The following is a 23,011-nucleotide window of genomic DNA, read 5'->3' as shown; positions in this document are numbered from 1 at the left end:
TACTAATAATTGTGCTCTAATCTTTTATTTATACAGGGACTGTTTTACTGAGCATCCATATTTCCTTAGACTTCCTCCACTTTAATTCTGCCACACATTGCAGACCTTGGATCTTTCAGTACAGCCATAGTCTTCTATTGTTGGTCACTGAAACAGTAGGGGGAAAGTGTTTAGCAAAAGGACACTTTATGGGTCAATTCAGTAGACCCCCTGTTTTTCCAAGACAGTCCCAGTCACAAGAAAACCTTCTCCAACCTTAAAGCTTAAAGGACGGCTTCACCCATTTTCAACCCATCTTCATATAATTGGTCGTTACTAATGCTCATTATAACATGTCTGGTCTGGTCTGTGTCTCAGTGGAGCGTGGTTTGGTAACCAACCGGAGCTTTGTGCAAACCACCAGGCACGCTGGAAGGGGTTAAATAGTGGGGGGACAGTGATAACGTCATAGTGGGCGTGGCCAAGTGGTGACGTCATGACTCTCACGTTCTGTTTTGGTGTCGCTCCAAATAGCGCACACATGTAACCAAATGGACCAGGGACGCCGGCTTTTGTGCGTGGCCATGGGGGCTGAACTTGACCACCACTCGGCCCCCCCCCCTTCCCCCCCGCCACCCACACCCACTGCGTCGCGGGCATGTACGCGCGTTTTTTTTTGCTTAATTAATTCATTAAATGACTATAAAACAACATTAACAACACTCTACCCATCCTTCAGTGTCCCATGCATTAATAATAATAAAAAAAAGAACTGTGCACAGCTGGACAAACTGCAATAATATTATAGCCTAATAATAAAATACCTATACCATATAGAAGAATTGAGGTACTTTTACTTTACTGGAGTATTTCCAATTTTCAATACTTTTACTTCTACTCCACTACATATAGACAAATATTGTACTTTTACTCCACTACAATTATTTGATAACTTTATTTACTATAGTTGCTTTGTAGATTTTGATTATTATTACAAAACTATCTATACAGTATATATACTTTGACAATTTGAAAATAGCAGCTTGTAGATCTGCTATTTTCAAATAATTTTTATACATTTTACACATTTGAAAACTTGTGAAATGGGACCTTCTGCATAATGAGTACTTTTACTTTTGGTACTTTAAATACATTTTGATACCAATACTTTTCTACTTTTACTCAAGTACATTTTGAATACCTTACTTTTACTTGTAAAAGAGTATTTTTACATCGCAGAATTGATACTTTTGTTTAAGTAAAACATTTGAGTACTTTTTCCACCACTGGTATTCAGTGCATGCAGTGAGTGACTGTTAGTGCACACAGGACGAGGGAGTCGAGGGACACAGCATAGCGACCCTTCATTTCAATAAGGGCAGACGGCAGAGACAAAACCATCGGTAAAATGTAAAATGTTTCACTTTCAAAATACATATTCACAGATTCGCACAGATTTTCAAGATTTAAAAAGAAATGCAGATCTACAAGCTCATAGCGCGGCATGAAGTGATGCGCTATGAGCTTGTATATCTGCTATTTTTCAATAGCTAAAATCTAAAATGACAGACGCTTTCCCAGTTTTAATGGGTTAATAGACTGAGAGAACGAGCCCAATCGATGGTCTTTAAGGGCGGATCCAAACTCAGCCGCACGGATTCGTGCAGGGCTTCCTATTGCTTCACCAATCTATGTCCCCGCCTCCCCTCCCCTCCCCCCCCCGGCCTGTGCACGGAGCACGCTGACGTCACCAAATTTAGAGCGACGCCCCTCTGCACTCTGATTGGTTAGGAGATAACAAGGTCCTAAGACCATCGTTCCTGCATGGCTCCCCCAGGCTTTTTTTCTTTTGTAACAAAAAAAAAAAGCATGGGTTTCCGAGGCTAATGGGTTAATGGCAAAAAAAACATGGATGTACAGTCTGTTTGTAGAATGTAAAGATGCTGGCACTTGGGGTACAGCACATAGATCAGCAAAACTAAGAACTAGCAACAAAAAAAAACAGGACGAAAAGGCTTTGGAATCAAGCTTTCACAAAACACAATTAGGGATTGTTGCATAAATTCAGCATGTCTTCAGAACATCTTACTCTATGTCACAAAACATTCTGGGCTAATAGATCTACAGAGACCAATTGGTGTACTATAAATGTGGGTCGAGTACCTCACGCAAATGTCTAATGTACAGCAATCATATCTACAGCAATGAGACAGCCACTACTGGAAAGTACAGTATTAGGTCTACTGTCAAACCAAGGTCACTTTTTATTGTTGATGAAATCATGTTTAAGTAAAACACCTTGCCTCATTGTGTACCGCAGAACATCAGCAAAAGCTTTCTTAGACCTTACATATTGAGCTAAAGAATACCACTGCAGTAGGAAAAAATACTGAAGGACTGCTGAACTGTCTGTTGTGATATGGCCTTGATAATGCCTTTCTTAAAGACTGTCTGCATGGTTTGTCGTCAAAGCTGATCTTGTGGGCTGGCATTGGCTTGAAGCATAATTACACTTGGCAGAGGTTTGGTATTGGGTTGTGTAGTTAAATCTGCTATTTTTTTACATGCCCAAAATAGGGACACCGGCTTGAAAGTGAAAGGTTATTGATCCTGGCAAGTTTTATGATGCATTATACACAAGCATGAAAAGAAGGAAGGTCACTCACAGTCACACCTAAGTTTTCTGAAAAACTTCAAATATTTATTCAGAAATTACAAAAGAATTATGTTGCTATATACTGTACGCAACAAGATCCCCAAAAGGGGTTCCCGGCTTGAAAGGTATAGTTATGTAATGGGGTTCCAGGTCTAAATGGGTTAAGCAATCTATACTTTTATACAGATTAGGCTTCAAGGAATTAAAGATACTGACCATGATACTGACCATGATACTGACCATGATACTGACCATGATACTGACCATGATACCGACATGATACTGACCATGATACCAGTGGCGCAGCCAGAACGCTAGTATAGGCTGGGCCTAGGCAGGAGCGGGTGGGCACGCATGCAAGCGCGCGCAGCAAAATCGATTGGGTGAGCCAGCTTTCTATGTGGGCCCACCCATGGCTGCGCCCCTGCATGATACTGACATGATACTGACCATACTGACATGATACTGACATGATACTGACCATGATACTGACATGATACTGACCATAATACTGACTGACCGAGATTCTGACATCATCCTCTGCAGTATCATCTTGTCTTCCTTGCCTTAACTGCACCATCTTGTATGAATTGTTCCGCGCATTATCGTTTTAAATGCACTTGAACTGCGCTATTTGAAGGTTTTCACAAATTATGATGATCATATTCTTTTACCATCTGATAGAGCTCTTAGAGATATTTCAATGATATAAAAAAAAGTAATTTTAGGCAGAAATAACACATACTGTATGCCCTTTGCTCTCCAAGCCCTAAATGTGTTGGATCAAAGCACACGGCCAAGCTGACTAACATTAATGTATGGTGAATAGGAAGTTAGAAAACATTGCAATCAGTTAAAGAGGACAGGGATGTCAAGGAAAATCCAAATATGCCAATACATGGAGCCCTCATAAAACTCTAAAACATGCAGTGGAAATGATTGCTGTTAACAGTGCAGAGTGTGTAAGAGGTTTTTCATAAATACAGTAAATAATGTTGTTACACCAGTGATGTTACACAGCTGTTATGTAGAGTATTGTTTTTGATATTTTGTATTGTATTGGTCTACCAGAAAATATTGACACACTACACTAAAGGTGAGGTAAAATAAAAGAACTTTAACTTGCAGCCTTGGGAATAGATTCTTTCAAAGACCTGAGAGACAGGCTATTGTAATTTACCTTTGTCAGGTAAGGTGAGCGCTCTCAAAAAACGTTATGAATGATGAAATAGAAAATGTAATTGTATTTTCTCAAGAATACTCGAAAGGCCTTGTTCTATCTATATGGCATCACTAAACATCATGTCATTGCTGCTGTCAAGCACGCACAATCCATGCCAACATTGCTCAATCAGGACCCAGCACATAATAAATCTAACCCACAGTGGCAAATAGGCTGTTAGGCTGTTACCACTCTTTGATTGTAGTGTTGCTAGGAAGTTGTGCTGGACAAAACTTACTGTGCTTTGTGGACAAAGAAACTTCACCTGTGTTTCAAATGGCACGAGAGTGAATAGATGATGACAGAATTGTAATTTATTTTGGGGTGAACCGTCTTTCCATCTTACATCCTCCCCACAGTTCCAGTCAAAATCCTCTTCCTGCGAGACGCTGAACCCCAACACCACTGGTGTTTCCCCTTTGCTGTGGACGGCAATCCTGAACCGGCAGTCCGTTGGCTCTACAATGGATCGGCGCTCACCGAGGGTCGCTACACCTACACTCAGTTTATCCCCGACTCAGATGATGGCTCTGAAAAACATGGCTGTCTGTTCCTAAACAAGCCCACCCACCTCAACAACGGCCACTACACTCTAATTGCGGAAAACAAGCTGGGAAGCGACCAGTCCACTGCCACAGGGATCTTTATGGATAACCCCTTTGACCCCTTCGATCCTGAGGGGATCATTCCAGGTGAGTTCCATTGAGATGTTGTTGAATATTAGCAATCTTATTCCAGTGTCTTACCCCTATGTGGAAAGCTATTGACAGTCAGTGGCGTCGTACACGAAGTACAGTACTTGAGTAAATTTACTCAAGTACTGTACTTAAATAAAATTTTGAGGTATTTTTTACTTTACTGGTGTATTTACAGTTTTCGGTACTTTCTACTTTTACTCCACTTCATCTCAGAGCCAAATATTGTACTTTTACTCCACTACAATTATTTGAAAACTTTAGTTACTAGATACTTTGTAGATTTTGATTATTATTACAAACCATACATTAACCACTTCAGCCCTATATACATTTCGGCCATTTGAAAATAGCCGATCTACAAGCTCTATTTTCAAAATATTTTTAGGGATTTTTGAGGATTTGCAATTTTTCTGTCTCATTCTGGAAAATGGTGCTTTTCTGATCCTAACGTACCCTTAATTAATTTCTTGGGCAGTTCTTGAGGCTATTGCCTGTAGTGGCAGAGGGCAAAATGGCTGTAGTTGTATATACTGTATCTGTGTACGACTGCATAACCACATGGACGATTTATTATAGGGCTGAACAAAATTTCCAAATCGCAGGGCTGCAATTAATTATGAGAGAGAGAGAGGGAGGGGGGGGGTGCAGGCAAAATGGACTTCTAAACTGGATGTTCTAGTGTTTTAGGTAATATTTGATCCATGAATCCAAAACAGTCACTCTCAAATATAAGCAGGTAGCTCAGTCGGTAGAGCACTTAGTTTTGGACCACATGGTCATGGGTTCGAATCCCGGCCACTGCCAGCGCAGTGTATGAGTGGTGTGGCAAGTCGTGCAATTAAGTGCTGGGAGATGATGGTACTGTAGGTGTTGCGCTCCATCTCGTATTGCGGAGGATAGAATCCTGCATTCTCGGCTGATACCGACAAGCCTCAATATGACCTGATTACTTAAATGTAAAATAAAAGGACCACATGTTTTGGGGAGAATTTGGGGGTGGAGGATATCCTTGGCCTACTGGGAGTGTGCGTGCAAAGTTTCTCCAATGTAACATTTTACACTGTCACTTCGTGCTGTGCTATGAGCTTGTAGATCTGCTATTTTTGAAAAATCTTTAACATTTTAGCAAATCTTTGAATATATATATTTTTTAAAACGAACAGTTTTACCTCAAATATTTGCTTCTGGGGGTCCCTGGAATACTTATAATTTTGTATATAAGTATTATATATATATATATATATATATATATATATATATATATATATATATCTATATCTATATACATATATATATATATACATATATATATATATATACATATATATATATATATATATATATATATACACACACACACACACACACACACACACACAGACACACACGTTTTTCAGAAAACTGTCAGGTGACATTAGAATCGGCCTCTGGTTTTAATAGATTAATGACAAATGCTGATACGCTACATTATTTGTAATGTTTTGCTCTAGGTTGCTGCTTTGTGGGGGAGAAGGCCATCATAGTATACTATTGTGAGAGATAGAGAACGAAATGCCACCAGCTGATAGTTCAAAAGGAGGATAATAAATACCCAATTAAAATCAGCCAACTGCTTAACCAAAAAAATGACTTTAGGATTTAAATAACAAAACAGTGATTTTGGGATTCAAGCCAACATGGACTGTCAAGACGTTGAAAGCTGAGAGGGGTCTAGACCTTTGACAGTTTACAACACCTGTATTAAAAGTAACTAACAGGTTTTCTATAAGATATCATATGTATGTTTTGATAAGCTTGTTCCAATCATGATCCACAGAAAAGTTGGTAGCAGTCGGATCTACGGTGTAGGAGATGTGTTTTTCTAAAAATTCAAAATTGCAGAAATTATAGTCGGACAAACCTGAATAGTTCATTTTTACCTTAATTATAGTGTCCCCATCAGGACAATTGGCTTATCCAATTGGCTGCAACTGCAAGTGAAAGCTGTGACTGTAATTAAACAGTGGTGGGGACCTTAAAGGGATACTTCACTTTCGGGCCGGGGACACATTTAAAAAAAATATTAAAAATAAATGAAAAAAGTTATGGAAAATTCATGGCCCCCTCACGACACGCAGTGTCCTACTAATGTGTGAGGGGGCCATGAATTTTCCATAACTTTTTTCATTTATTTTTAATATTTTTTTTAAATGTGTCCCCGGCCCGAAAGTGAAGTATCCCTTTAAGGGGCTTGACACAGATGGTCTATGAATGGGGTCATCCTACTATACATGTGGTGGTTAGCTGGCCACAACACTTTTAATTCAAATATTACTTATCCCAGGGGGTAACAGTAAGAGTAGTTTATTGCAGTGGTTTTCAAACCTTTTTGATTTTTAAAAGATTTAAAAGATTTTCCCAACACTGCCATACTGTGAATAATTTTCAGAAGTCTGTGTCGGGTAGTGACTGTATCCTATTTATAAATCTCACACTCTTTGTGTCCTTTCTCTCCACATGCTAGTCCTTAACGTGGATCCAAGTAAGACTTGATTGATTTAATAAAATAATTGTCTTGGAAATCGCATTGTGTTTTCAGCTCTATACTGTATATACCCACTTTTTTCCACTGTAAGCTGTGTGTGCGATTCTCAAGCCTGATGGCATTTGTCTTTGTCCAACAGTTCCTACAAAGAAATCAGATGAGAATGTTAAAGAGAACATTGAAAGTCGAGTGTTTGGGGTAGGTCTCGTAACGCATTGGAACTTTCACTGTATTATCGTGTTTGAACAAATACAGTTGCTAAAGCATATTGTTTCAATGCTTATGATACAGATTCATCGTCTCTCTGAACAGGTGTCAGTGGCAGTGGGTCTGGCTGTGTTTGCCTGCGCCTTCCTCCTCATAATGGCTCTGGTTGTTAACAAGTGTGGGCAGCACTCCAAGTTTGGCATTCATCGTAAGTTAACATGTGACACATTATTTCTGTTGACATGCAACCTAGAGCAACCATCAGCGCTGATTAATCTGTACTGTATGTCCAAGGGGATTATTATACTGTGTGTCGAGTGTTTGGGGTCGGTCTTGTAATGCACTGGAAATGTAGCTTTCAGTGTATCCTCGTGTTTGGACAAATGTGTGTCAATGTTTCGATGTTGCATCACTATAAAACCATGGGAGTCTATGAGCTGGCAAGACCAGCTTTCTGGGTTTGGGTCTTGATCTTACACATGCTAATTTGAATGTTCAAAATGACACTTTTGCTTGAAACTATTGATCTACAGTATGATCACAGCATTCTTTCTTAACTTGACTGAGGCAAAACCTACTGTACTGTAGGTCTGCAAAACCAGATTTCTCAATGTGCTACTAATATGTGGTAATATGTGGCGGTGCTCAGAGAACAATGCACAGGAGGCCAACTAATATAGGGTTTCCAATAAGCTGTAACTTTGCACACAGTCAGCCCCCCGACTGTGTGCCTGGCTAAAGTGCCTTAATTACTGCATGCAAAATGAACAGCATCAGAAACCACCTCCCCTAGCCATTGCCACTGCTGCTCTGGTGGAGGCATTTAAAAAGATGGATGGATGATGGATGGATGGAGGCTCAGCTTGGAGCAATAGGTTCTCTTGGATGCCCCCCCTCCATCTCTCCCACCAAACCCCTCTCACAAAGTGCCTAAGTGGGCCTGATTGTCTAAGTGGAGCCCCTCCTGGACCTCTTTTTCCTTTACATTGCTCGCCTGCGTGCTCGCTTTCCGTTGTTCCATTTTCTAGCAGGTTGGACTCTGGGGGCTCTGTGGTTTGCTTTGCTGAGTGGGGTTTTCCAATTTGGGGTCACTTGTTTGGCTTTTAATAGGCACTACAGTTGTCCACCATTCAGGCCTGTGTTCTGGCCATTAGGTCATTTTTTGGGGTTCAATGCTAGCCTGATTGCTGCATTGTTGGGATTATTAGAGCTCGTCATCATCTGTTGTCAAGGGACCAAGAAATATAATAATAACTTGGATTTATATAGCGCCTTTCAGAAACCCAAGGACGCTTTACAGTACACAAAATAACAAATTGATTGCCAAAAGCCTGGGCAAATAAATGTCTCTTCAGTGCGGACTTGAAGGAGTCCAATGTTGGCATCTGGCGAATCTCCATTGGGAGAGAGTTCCAGAGGTCAATATACAGCAATGTCGTGATGAAAGACAATCATTTCTGTGACATGTATGGTGTAAATGGGATCTGAATTGCTGTGTTTGATGAACTTGATTTCGCTCTTTGTGACACACTCCTTGCCTCATTAGGTTCATCAGTTTTGGGAACCGAGGATGACCTGGCTGTGTCTCTTCGTTTCATGAACTTCGGAGCCAGCCCTCCCTCTTCAGACGAGGACTCTGGTCTATCCAGCTTTGTGGAAAACCCACAATACTTCTGCGGCATCATCAAGGACAAAGACATGTGTGAGTGCAATTGCTGTAATCAACTTATTGTCATGAGTTTGTCATGAGGTTGGGTAACCTCCTAATCAATTCAAAGACATGACCACTATACCCATATATCAAGTATGATCACACACACACACACACACACACACACACACACACACACACACACACACACACACACACACACACACACACACACACACACACACACACACACACACACACACACACACACACACACACACACACACACACACACACACACACACACACACACACACACCTCTGTATTCTCTCTATCGAATGATGGATAGCACAAATATTTTTGACATTCAAACCCTATACAAAAAACACTCCTGCAAATTCTACTTTGATATGCCCTTGAACATAGCACTTAACCTCAATATGTTCTAGTGGAGCAATTGGAGGTTAGTAGTGGCTGGTGGTGAATGATTGTGATTGTACTGGGGAACAATGAGATGTGTATGAAAGAGGGCACTGTAGTCGTTTTAAGTCCGAGAACCTATATGGATGATGTTCTTGTCACATTGTTGTCACATTTGCATCATCACCACAACATTGGCAAGGAGTATACTGTAATACTTGTACATCTTAATTCATGAATAGGTGTCCAGAACATCAAAAGGCAGGACATTGTTCTGAAATGGGAGCTGGGTGAGGGAGCATTTGGCAAGGTCTACCTGGCAGAGTGTGCCAACCTCAGTCCTGACAGTGACAAGATGCTGGTAGCCATCAAGGTAAGTAATATTGTCTTCCTTACAACACATTTAGATGGATTATATACTGTAGAGATTTGCTGCAGAACTTCAAGGTCAAGACAAATAATTGTGTATATAACCCTATTTGATAATAGCACAAAGAAACTACTATATATGATGGGGTGCGCTGGTGGTAACCCTTGACATCCCTGGTTGCATGCTCCTTCCTCTCTGTAAAGCACAGCACATACATGATCTTTCTGCAGGAGTGTTCACTGCATGTGTTTCACTGATGTGGCTTTGCGTCTTGCATTGGTAATAGCTTCTTGTCATTCTGATTATGTAGAAATGTAAACGTGTTTTATAGTTACACTCAATGTTGAGTAGCTCAGCATATCAGTGCCTAAAAAGTTATGTAATGTACTGTTCATATCTGTGGCACAGACTCTGAAGGACGCCAACGAGTCCACACGGCAAGATTTCCAGAGGGAGGCGGAACTACTGACAGTGTTGCAACACCAGCACATTGTGCGTTTCTATGGGGTGTGCACAGATGGGGAGCCACTGGCCATGGTGTTTGAATACATGAGACATGGAGACCTCAACCGATTCCTTAGGTATGTGGGATAACATAACCAGAACAATTTAGTTGTATAGATGTATTACAGTATGTTACCCTCTCTGTCTAAAGTGGATATATTTGATCAGTTCTCACATGCGGCCTCAGTAGGATTCAAGCCTAACAGAATCTCTGACCATGTTATGACCATGCTCTGTTCATTGAGCTATACTCCTGCACAGACAGGCCTGTTGGTCACAGGTGTGATCTGATACAGAATCTGCACAGACAGGCCTGTTGGTCACAGGTGGGATGTGGACAGTAATCAATGTTTCTGTCCTTGTTGAATCTGCCTTGAGCAAGACTGTGTACAATCTGCCCTTGCCTCTGAATTTGATATCTGTTTCTTTTCACCAAAAGTATAGTACAGGCAGCACAGGCTGTTCCATGAACAACACATTAGAGGTCACTATTGTTGTCAAAAACACAAAGCACACACAGCATCACAAAGTGATTGCTCAAACCAAGCCCATGGATGTCCTATTGTGACCATGCTCCAGCAATCGAAGATTTCATTCAAAAGTTTCAACAAAAGAGTGGCTTCAACAAGTCATATCAACCAGCCCTTGAGCAAGGCATTCAAACTCGAACTTCTGCAACGGAGGTGTTCAGTGGAATTGGACAGTATTCATCAACCTGACATGATCACATGATGGGTTCATAAGTACAACTGCTAGTGCTTGCTCCAAACCACACCTTAAGACTCGCTACTTTGCCCTGATGTCTACTCACTGGCCAAATTCCGTCAGCTGACTCCACAAATGGGTGATAGAAATTCAAATGCTCACACAGCTCAACAGTGTTGCTTCACAGTTTTGGTTTGCATGTTTTCTTCAAAACTGTCTATAATAAAAAGGTACTGTTGTACCTTTAAGAAATTCTGTCAAAAAAAATATTACATTGAGAAATATGAAACCAGTTACGGCAATTTGTGGAGCAGTTTTATGGTTGGTTTTGTCAGATTTTGTCTGTAGTGTGGAGCAACTATTTTATACCTGTGTCACAAATGTAGTCTTAAAACAAAGTAATCTGCCATGTGTGGTGGATTTTCATCACTGGCTAGAGATACTTTTAACCATAAAGTCATAAGTTTAATCTACGCAACTCCTTGAATAATACACTACACTCTACCAGCTCCAGACATGCTGCTGGTTGGTATGGTTATCTGGACCATCTGATAAAACATATTATTATACTGTATATATCTGTGTATGTAAAGCCAAAAGCACTCCACATCGTGTGCAAATGCCTTAAAGGTCCTAAGAAATTAGGCAAAATTAGGCCAGTAATTGTAAAACATGGACAACATAAATCCCAGAGAGCCAACTGCTTCAACAAGGATCCAAGTAATGCTGGGAATCTGAAATTCACTTGGCACCTGGGAATGTCTCTGAGAAACCATTAGAACAGACAGAGTAGATGGTGCATGTCTGCCAGGTGTCCACAAGAGACAGATTGTAAATGAAAGCACATGCACATAAACACACACTCTGTCTGAGATATATGTTCACCAATGGATGGAAATCGCATTTCCAGCAGACAGCATGGATGATGTGTCTCATGGCTCCACAATGCAGCTGCTTTTCCTACCCTACCACCTGCCTTTTAAACTAATAGTGATTGCATGGACAACTTCCTTTGCAAGAGGGGGGATAGCAGGGGACAAAGTGAGAGGCGGAATATTAGAATGGATGGTGATATATATCAGTGGTCATTTGTTCATTTAGACTGGAGTTTTAAGTGAGAGTGGGTGTTTATGATGCACAAGGACAACTGTAGAACATTCAAGGAATGGAGAATTGCCATAGCACATCACCGAATTGCATTATTGCAAATCAATTCAAGGCTGGTTACAAGCCTTGTGCTTCATATTAACCATCATCGTTAAATGGCTTTATTGTGGCGTGGTCGGTAATGCTTTTAAGATCTCATATTTTCAAAAATTTGCAATCTGCAGATTGCATGCTGAAGTCTTGTCTTTTAGGTCATGCAAGGTTGCTGCCATAGTTACTACACATTGATGGACCAATCATAACTTCATCATGTAGATACAGTAATTCTGGACAGCCAATAGGAACATACAATGAGTTGACAGGGTAAATTAAACTATCCATCTCATCTATAAAATAAAATAAAATCCTGGAACGAGGTCTGTGTCAAAAGGTAGGGAGCGTATAATCCCCACCTGGTTGGTGTACTCTCATTGGACTGTAGGGTTGTCAATTGATAATGTTAACAGGAACGTGCAACATGTACTGTAAGTGGTACTTTTTAGAAGCTGCCTTCAAAGATGCTACTTGCTGACCATTGCCTCCATTAGATCCATATAGTAATGTCCCCTTGTATGATTGTCAAGTTTTACTAAGTTCGAGGAGGAAATGGAAATCACTTAATTGTTGAAACTGTAACTTGTCACGCTGCAATGCGTCACGACTCACACTCTGCTATTTTAGGTGTGCGACACCGGCACGCAACCAAGTATACTATAAATCAGGCGTTAAATAAACTACTGTACTGTAGTTCCAGTAAACCAAGAAAATCTGGAACCTTGGCTCAAGCCTTAGGTAGACAGGGGTTGAGATGTTCTGTTGTTAACAACGACAAATAGGCTACATAATTAAGTGCAAAGTTCCCTCTTGTACTTGAGAGATGAGATTTCAACTTCTAACGCAATAAACTAATACAAACTGAATCCAATCCAGTTTTTGGTTACAATTAGGCATTTCTTGATTCTTACACATATATGTTTACACCACAATGTCAAACTTTACAATGTCATACGACCCTAACTCAAATGCCTTCATCCCCTCTCCACACCTTTAGGGCCCACGGTCCTGATGCCTGCATATTGGAGGAAGTTAAATGCCCCCCGCTTGGCCAGCTCACTTTACCCCAGATGCTGCACATTGCTGCCCAAATCGCCTCAGGCATGGTCTATCTGGCGTCCCTACACTTTGTCCACCGAGACCTTGCAACCCGCAACTGCCTGGTGGGCGAGGGCCTGGTGGTCAAGATTGGCGACTTTGGCATGTCCCGAGATATCTACAGCACAGATTACTACAGGGTAAGGTGGTGGGAAGTGTCTGAATGCACTTAAAGGCAAGAACACTTTGGTAGAGGTTTGAGTTGTGTAGTTACCTTGCCATGATGTAACTCCAAAGGTGGACAAGAAATAAAATAAATATTGTTCATTGATTAGAAATTGATGATTCAAAATATGCTCCTTATTGTACAGTGAAACAGCTCTCAAAGCCACTCAAAGCTGATTCAGACAATAATAGAACATCACCAAACCCAGTACAGTTTATTTTCTTAATATAAATGTTTACTTCCTGCTGATTTTACTATTTGAAGATCCGGATCCAATGGAGAAATTATTTTCGATTTCTTGTACACCTTTGGAGTTACATCATGGTAAGGAACCTACACAATCCAAACCTCTACCAAAGTGCTCTTGCCCTTTAAGAACTGTGATTTTAATTCTCGTCGTGGCCAAAACAAGAGTCTAAAAGGTCCACTAGCTACACCCAACTGTACTAAAGTGGGTTGAACTGACCAACATTGCCATGCACTAGTGGGGCTGGCTGGAAATGAAAAGAAAATTGGAAAATGTAACAATAGCCTGAACAGACCGAATTCTTTAGTTGCCAATTTAATTTAACCTACACACAACAGTGTATGTGAGAAAGTTCCAAACACTTAAGTCACCAAATCTGCGATAAGACACTGTTGAAAGTGTAGGCCTAAATTCTGATGTGTGGCCATATCTTTCTGCTCAGGTGGGTGGGCGCACAATGCTGCCCATTCGTTGGATGCCTCCAGAGAGCATCATGTACAGGAAGTTCACCACAGAGAGTGACATCTGGAGCTTTGGTGTGGTCCTCTGGGAGATATTTACCTACGGCAAACAGCCCTGGTATCAGCTGTCCAATAGTGAGGTAGGTTGTATGGAGATGGCCATGCAACACTTTTTTAAACTGTCCCTAGTAATGGTTGTCAGTACCGTAGATGTTACAGGGGACAGTTCCAATCCCTAACCCAGCTACAGTGCATGTACACTAAGCTGCTGAATACAAGGGCATGTGTCTGCTTTCACGCTGTTTTGCCATGTCAGGGAGGACATTTGGACATGTGTATATGCGTGGGTCTTTGAGAGCTTTATACTCTCTTCAACACTAATCAATAAATTTGTAGTAATTAAGGGCAGTCCAGTCCGACCCTTTAAGCTTGGGAAGTTAGAAGTGGGACTCTGTCGTGACCGCAACTGTGCCATTATAGCGTAGAACCCTCTCTCCTTTCAAGTGGAGGGTAGATCGCTTTCCCATCCACTCAATTCTAATCTCATTGGATCTCATCTTTGCCCAGGGCCAATAAGCTTTAATCTTGTTAAACTAATCCATCCCAGCCAATGAAGGAACAGGCATAATTATCATGTCGCCTAATAAGCTATGGCATGGATAAATCATCCTAAAACTCTCCATCCTGGCATGTAGTGATTGGCAGCCATTTTGGGAGGTTATTATCCGTATTTGTGAGGCTCTTCATTGGATTAGTCAGGGTTAACAATAGTGAGGAGGTTGGGTCACCCTTGTAAATGGAGCTGAGGGTAATAGAGTCTCTCTCTCTCTCTCTCTCTCTCTCTCTCTCTCTCTCTCTCTCACTCTCTCTCTCTCTCTCTCTCTCTCTCTCTCTCTCTCTCTCTCTCTCTCTCTCTCTCTCTCTCTCTCTCTCTCTCTCTCTCTCTCTCCTCTCTCTCTCTCTCTCTCTCTCTCCTCTCTCTCTCTCTCTCTCTCTCTCTCTCTCTCTCTCTCTCTCTCTCTCTCTCTCTCTCTCTCTCTCTCTCTCCTCTTTCAACAAGACTAGTTCAAATGCACTGCCTGCAAGAAGCTCCTAGAGTCTGTGCTGCTCATTAGTGGCAGATGAAAAGCCACAGGGTCACAAAACTTAGTAGGGTTCATCCTGGATTATGAGATACCGTATGTGTAAAGTTTTCATTTCGGCAGGAGGCACTAGACCAGAGGATAGGTGATAGGTTCACTCATATAGTTAGGACTAATCTTCCAGAGAGTATGAATGTGCTTAGAGAGTTTCATGGCAATCTGCCCAATCGATTTTGAGATGCAGTATCTTGAGTGGAATTTTTGGCCTAATGGCCTAAAGTAACTACAATCTGTAGGGGCCATCGTCCGAGCATGAAGGTGCACAAACAATTCCATGGCAATTCAGCCTGTAGTTTTTTTTAGATACGTTGTTTGGGATCGTTAGAGCCGGGCTGCTAGCCTAGCAGGGAGGGATAAAAACAATTTTTATGTTTAAATGTTGCTACCTGATATTTCCAAACACCTATTCTCCCTATCATTCATTCTGTTCCCCTCTTTTGTGTATCTCCCTACTCCCTACTCTCCCTGGCTCTGTAAATGTTACACTGACAGGCCATTGAGTGTATCACGCAGGGCAGAGAGCTGGAGAGACCACGCACGTGCCCAAAGGATATCGCCCTCTTAATGCAGGGCTGCTGGCAGAGAGAGCCCCACCAGAGGCTGGTCATCAAAGAAATCCACAGTCGCCTGCTGGCCTTGGTAAAGAACCCTCCAGTTTACCTGGACATCCTGGGTTAAGAGAGTCTGTCTGGGGAACAGAGAGCCAAGGTGTGGAGATCAGTGGCTGGGGGGAAAGGGGAATGAGGGGGGGACAGTGGAATCATGGCTGATCGCTGGGAGGAGTGTTTGGTAAATGATTAGAGATTTCAAACGTACTCCTCTGTTTCTATCTCAATCTTCATTATGCAATGTAATTTGTTCCAGTTTGGAACTTTGGATTTCCGTGGTATGTTAAGAGGACCAGAGGAAACACAGTAAAATGCTCAGGGTTAATTTAACTCTGTGAGTGTAAGAGTGGACCCAAATGGACCCGGGTCCATTTTTACACTCAGTGTTTTGTTTTGTTTTGTCTTTCAAAATGGACCCAGGTCAATTTTTATACTCATAGAGTCTATGTTCAAATTAACACTGAGGATTTGACAGTGAAGAGCATCGTGGATTAATGTGGGTTGAATGATTAATACTTAATTAGTTGATTAATACTTTCCAGTTGTTGTTGTTGTTGTTGGGTTTTTCTTTTCTTTTTTCCATTTTCCCCAGCCATGATTCTTGAAGGACTGGATGAGACACATCCTCTCATAACAACTCAAACCTGACCCTAATCACTACCCTCTTGTGTTACAAATTAAAAAAAGGTGGCTTTTAGACCTGTCAAATGTTTACCACACTGTTTCATGGTGTATATGATATACAGTTTAGTTCATGGACGGCCGTGCATGGAAGAGGGTCGAGTAAAGCCTAATCTATACTTTGTTGTGTACCGGTGTTGTGTGCCGAAAATAGCAGATCTGCAAGCTCACAACGCGTCACATTGCGACGTGTTGTGAGCATGTAGATGATACGCAACCTAGTATAAATTGAGCATAACAGTACATGGTATATTCACTTACCAGACGAACTACAGCTGCTCTTCGATGATACGAAATGATGGGGGGGTTGCGAAGGGGTGACTTGGCCAAGTTTGAGTCACTGCTAGTCATAAACGAGAGTTACTGTATACTACATTTTATACGACTAAAAAGTAGATAAACACTTATGACTGGCATAATTATAAAATGGAACAATGATTATAAGAGGGCACTTGAGCGTTGGCCAGAAACCTTTTTAAAAGGTTTGTGCACAGCAGGCAGTAATTTGATACGAGTAGCGGTTGAAGTTGGATAAACTCGACTGTATATTATTCATTAACACTTACAGTTGAATGATTCCATTTTCTAAAATTGCCATTTTTATTTTTTTATTTTGGTGACTTAACAAAAATAGTTTGTTTCTAATGTGTCAGATCTCATGTGTCATAATATTTTTCAGAAAAATAAAAAAAAAGAACAAAAAGGATTCTATCAGCAGTGAATGTGTTTCCTGGTGTATTGGCTACGTTTACATTGTTTATATAAATATATAATGCTGGTAGTTTTCCTGTAAAATACTATTCAATTTAAACTACAAAATACTTCCAAAGAACATTGGTTTGACATGTGGCCTGGCTGCAAGAAACACATCCATAGTACTGTGTGGCTTTTGTACCATTTACTTATGTTTAACATGCAATTTAAAAGACCTTAAGCACGAGCGTTCAGTATCAAAGTATTGTTTAGCAATCTAATAAAGAACAAGTTGAAGATATACAGTACAGTAGCGCACTGCAAAATAATACACATTGTACAAGGAGATTCAAACTAATTCTGAATCTTGTTTCTTTTTTTTAATCAAAAGGTATTAACTTTACTATGAAAAGCAACATGTCTATGGTGACATTATCTTGATAGTCAAGGAGCAGTCTACCTTATTGAAACATGAAACTGCACCGCAAACAAATGATTTTATTTCACGCACACCACTGGCAGATGTTTTCACTTATAAAATATCAAATGATAATTAATACATTAATAAATTAAAGATTTAAAGTGCCAGGTTGAAAGCGGAATAAAGGCTAAAGGCCTAAAGATGAAATTATTTTTGCAGTGTAACAGATGGATGTAGTTGATTGAACGCCAGGAGGAGTGACAGATGGGAGTGAAAACAGAGATAGTGAGGCGCGTGACTGACCACCCGTCCAGAGGGAACGTGCATGTAGAAAACAAAGACAAAGCCCGCAGTTCATGTTGGATTCCTACCTTTAACCTACAAATGGGACGCTTCAAGGGGAAAAGTGGACATTTTAAATGCAAAGCTGACATTTTAAGAATAAAAACCATTGTGATGCCTTTGAATGTAAATACTGTATGTATATACTCTGTATCATTGTCAAAAGGAAATTTCTTCTTCAAGTATTGTTACCCCAGCACTTTGTATATTGTTGGACCTTAAATAAAAAACAAATGATTAAATAATTATGTCTCCTGCACACTACTGTATCTTGCCTCTATGTCAGTCAATCAAACAATCACTCAGTCCGTCATATAGTATGTCTCTGAATGTCAATGAATTACTGTCCACACTTAAGGCTGCTTAACAGTGCAGCTTCTATTATGTTGACAATGAGAGACTGAAATCAATAACCTGTACCGTCTCAGTGGAAAACTCACCGGTTACTGAAAAGGAATAATCACGTTTCATATTGCCTTCCGAGGGCTGCGAGCAAACAAACACCCTCCAAACATTCTAGACCAGCCTCTCCTTACCTCACACTTTCTTTGCTCTCACTGCGCTCTGTGGAGCTCCTCTGGGAATGGTAATGGATTGTGAGTAATGCTATCACACCATCCATGCACCCTCTACATCCCCACCCACCCTTTACCTCTTTAGCAGTTTCCCAAACAATGGGCCAGGACCCTTTTTTTTTTAGCACAGACCCATTTTTGGCGCAATATGTATTTTTCTTTTCGTTTCTTACATTTTTTTTTTTTTTATAATTCCAAATTCAAAGAACCTTTTCATCCCGAGGGCCTTTGCTGCATGTCACTCCCCATCTCTCTCTCCCCGTTTCCTGTCTACCTTCTGTACTATCAAAAAAGGCATAAAAAAGCCCAAAAATAAATCTTTAAAAGAAACTATAGGTGATATTTTCGAACTGCAAAAAGGCAGTATCATGATACTGACCAGATACTGACCATGGATACGGACCATGATACTGACCAGATACTGACTGGATACGGACCATGGTACTGACCATGATGCTGACCATGATACTGACCAGATACTGATTGGATACGGACCATGGTACTGACCATGGTACTGACCCATGCGTTCAACTACAATAGGTACAAGTACTCCTTTGTCCCTATGTCAATTACACTCCTCAATGATGTCCTTGCGGTGGGCAGACGGCGGGGCAGAAGGTTTTGAGGTGTGCTAAGGTGTTGGTCTTATTGCACTATATGCTGAATGAGGTGGCTATTATTATTTATGATTATTATGGAGGGTGATGACTAGGAAAACGGACTGTACATGTCACTGTGTGTTTATGTTTTGTTTTTGTCTTTGTCCTGTACTGTATGTTATTGTGTATGCTGCTGGTCTGTGTGTCCAAGACAAATTTCTCCCACGGGAGACAAAATAAAGTAACCTTGAACCTTGAACCATGATATATATGACATGATACTGACTGACCATGATACTGACATGATACTGACCATGATACTGACTTGATACTGACCATGATACTGACTTGATACTGACTTGATACTGACTTGATACTGACCATGATACTGACTTGATACTGACTTGATACTGACCATGATACTGACTTGATACTGACTTGATACTGACCATGATACTAACATGATACTGACATGATACTGAACATGATACTGACCATGATACTGACCATGATACTGACCATGATACCGACCATGATACTGACCATGATACTGACCATGATACTGACTGAAAAGGTGTCTCAGCTAAGGTGCCGGGATGGCCAGAAACGCCACTGTGTGAGCTTGTAGTGGTCAGTCACAAAGACATTTTTTTCAGCCCAAGAACCCCCTAGCTGAGAGACCATTGGCTCTGTACTTGGTCTGCTCTTTTTTCCCTTCTACACCAAATCTCAGAAAATAGCCGATCTACAAGCTCACAACGCCTCGCAAGTGCGAGGCGAGTTTGAGGTTGTGAGCTTGTAGATCTGCTATTTTTGGCTAATGTTCCTAATGACCCCCTGTAGTAACTCTTGAGGATAGCCTTGATCTCCAGGCTTTTATCCAGGCCTCTGAGGAGCACCCCCTAGGGGTCCCGGACCCCCTGTTGAAGACCCCTGCTCTAAGAAACATAAAATGTGGTGGAAGCTTATATCCAGAGTACCACTCTGTGTTGACCAATATGTTTAGAATTTTTCAATTCCAAATGTAGCTAATATCTGACACTCAAATGTAGTAATGATAAGAGCTTTTAATTGTCCTTCAGAATTATATTAATTGTCCTTCAGAATTATATCAGTCACTCTCTCAACCTTGGAACAGGAAACAGTTGAGCATTTCAACATGAACATTTTCTATGGCTCCAAGTTGGAGCCATAGAAAATGTTCATGTTGAAATGCTCAACTGTTTACTGCATCGTTCTGCCCTCTCCTGTTCAGTATCACACACAGGCGGCAGGCTTACTGTGCATAAAAATACTAGGACAACTTTTTTACTGCTCACTTACTGTAGTATTGACTATCACCCAAATGGAATAACTACAATTGTAGGCCACCACACTTCAAATTAACACAAACACAGAAAAAGGTGAACATGGAAAGTCAGCCATTAATCAGGCACAGTTAAATAAAAGAAAAATACTACTACTAGGCTAAACATGTATGCTGTGTAGTCTACTTACTCTACTATTTCTTACAACTTGAATCTGATATCTCTCTCTCTCTCTCTCTCTCTCTCTCTCTCTCTCTCTCTCTCTCTCTCTCTCTCTCTCTCTCTCTCTCTCTCTCTCTCTCTCTCTCTCTCTCTCTCTCTCTCTCTCTCTCTCTCTCTCTCTCTCTCTCTCTCTCTCTCTCATATATACTTGAGTAAAAGTATTGCTATCAAAATGTACTTAAAAGTAAATAGCAAGCTCACAATGCGTCCCATCACGACAATGTCCGAAATGTATATAGGGCTGAAGTGGTTAATGTATGTTTTGTATTAATAATCAAAATCTACAAAGTAACTAGTAAAGTTTTCAAATAATTGTAGTGGAGTAAAAGTATATTTGCCTCTGAAATGTATACCTCCAGTAAGTAGGCCTACCAAAAAAAAAACTCAAAATTGAACTTAAGTACAGTACTTGAGTAAATGTACTTATAGTTACTTGGCTACTCACCAATGAAGCACCTGCTGGTTGACAATTCAAAGCGGCACATTTACTTCATGTTGCTACTGCAGCTCAACAAAATATGGCACATTGTTCTCACTGAAATGACACTTTGCTTTCTCTCATCTGTCTCTGTGTTATAGCACCTGCTAGGCCAAGCCACCCGATCTACAAGCATACACAAGTGAATTCAGCGTTGCCAGGTTTTGCGAGGGAAACAAGCGGCCAGCGACCAAAATAAACGAGAGGTCCATTCTATCACTGCTTGAACCCTATGTAGCCTTTATATCTGCTACTTTAAATATAAAATATTGTAAAAATATTTAAAATGTTTTTAAACATTTTAACAACAAATCTTGTTTGGGGGTCCCTGGCACAAAATGTTTTCAGACAAATATGCCTTTTGAGAACCACTGGTTTAAACAACATTTAGAAGCTCAAATAAGTAACTACACTTTGGAAACAAGCCCCAAAAAAAAAAACAGCAAACCCGCAATTACTAATATTTACAAGCGACTTTACAGAAAAACAAGCCCAAAGTCGCTTTATGCTAAGCGGACTTGGCAAAAATGGTGAAATTATCATAAAGTATTCATTCATTTATGGTAAAAAACAGATTGTTGGGTTGGGAGAAAAGTAAGTTGAGAATCCAAGTCAAATCCAGCTGTTTAACAGCACATTCCAAAGCAAAATGCCATCCAAGCTGTGGTGAGTTCTTTTTTATTGAAATTATTCCAGTGCAAATGGTTACATTTATAAAATAAAATGCACAATTTATTACAAAGGTTTAGTAAAGTAAGAAGATAGCAAATTATAGACAGTGGAGAACAATTAAGAATTGACATTTTAAAGGAATTAGTATTACAGAAGTTCTTCCAAACCCTATAGTGAATTATATCATAGGAAAGGTAGTATATAGATGGTTAAAGAGGCACAAATATTATTTAAATCAAATTCCCTAACATTCCCAACTTTTTTGTGAGTAGTGATGAAGACACAATTTCTGTAGGTCCCAATATCACCTGATCCAAGTCTTTGCTTCTTCTGTTTTATCAAACGTAACCTTCATTCCTTCAATATGAACAAAAGAACAGAACATTATGACAAACTTAAAAGTACCCATACATGATGAGTAGTATGCTACTGACTGACATAACTTTCCTGTTTCTTTAACCTAAATGTTGTTTTGTACAAGACATCTTAAGAAGCTGTAAAATAGACGAAATGAAGTGAATTAGCCTACAACAGCTACAGGACCTAATAATAATAATAACAGCAACAACAACAACAGCAGCAACAACAACACAGAAATAATAAATAAATCAGTACAAAATGTGACCATGGAAAGTTTCCATCTGCCATTGAGGTTAATTGTATCTTATGGTAATTCATACAAATAGGGCTGAAAGTCTGATTCTCAGATCTTTCATGGGGTTATTGCAAATAAAGAAATACCACATGGGGTGGCTCCAAGCTTCCACAGTGGCAAAATTGTCAGCATGTTCTATCTTGTACAACAGCAAATGACAAAGAGAATAAAGACTAATTTGTACTTCTTGGCCTGCATCAACACTGTCTTCAGTTGAAAATACATATTTGTATTGTGCAAGATTGAGTATAAATTAGCCTCCACAGCAGCGTTGAATAAATTAATTCCAAACCAGTTTGGGTCGATAATACCACATCAGAGGCCAGTAATGACACAATTCCAAGAATCAACGGGGTCAAAATAGAGAAGTGTGGGTAAGATGATGACCTCAGAGGAAATAAAATCAATAGAAACCCCACCAAGGAGACGAGGTGCAGGAATCCAGACTGTGGGCCAAGGCTTGTTTTGTCAGTGATATAAGGAAAATATGACTCATATGCTCTATGT

General features: G+C 40.3%; 1 protein-coding gene across 1 annotated transcript in view; it reads left to right on the top strand.

Moving 5' to 3' along the window:
- ntrk1 (neurotrophic tyrosine kinase, receptor, type 1) overlaps positions 1-15,929 on the top strand; it is a gene marked incomplete at both ends in the record, with an annotated part of 39,182 nt that extends 23,253 nt beyond the window's left edge. Inside the window, 10 exons of the mRNA XM_080426266.1 lie at positions 4,217-4,549; positions 7,059-7,076; positions 7,219-7,277; positions 7,392-7,494; positions 8,833-8,988; positions 9,601-9,731; positions 10,137-10,309; positions 13,135-13,375; positions 14,091-14,249; positions 15,744-15,929. Coding sequence (XP_080282392.1) covers positions 4,217-4,549; positions 7,059-7,076; positions 7,219-7,277; positions 7,392-7,494; positions 8,833-8,988; positions 9,601-9,731; positions 10,137-10,309; positions 13,135-13,375; positions 14,091-14,249; positions 15,744-15,929 — 1,559 coding nt within the window. The remainder of the gene's footprint in view (positions 1-4,216; positions 4,550-7,058; positions 7,077-7,218; positions 7,278-7,391; positions 7,495-8,832; positions 8,989-9,600; positions 9,732-10,136; positions 10,310-13,134; positions 13,376-14,090; positions 14,250-15,743) is intronic.
- Between the last annotated feature and the right edge of the window lie 7,082 nt (positions 15,930-23,011).

Source organism: Gymnoscopelus braueri (genome assembly GCF_963280865.1).
Source record: "Gymnoscopelus braueri genome assembly, chromosome: 4".
NCBI classification, from domain to species: Eukaryota; Metazoa; Chordata; class Actinopteri; order Myctophiformes; family Myctophidae; genus Gymnoscopelus; species Gymnoscopelus braueri.
Note: the sequence above shows the minus strand (reverse complement) of the source record. Positions and strands in the feature narration are given on the sequence as shown.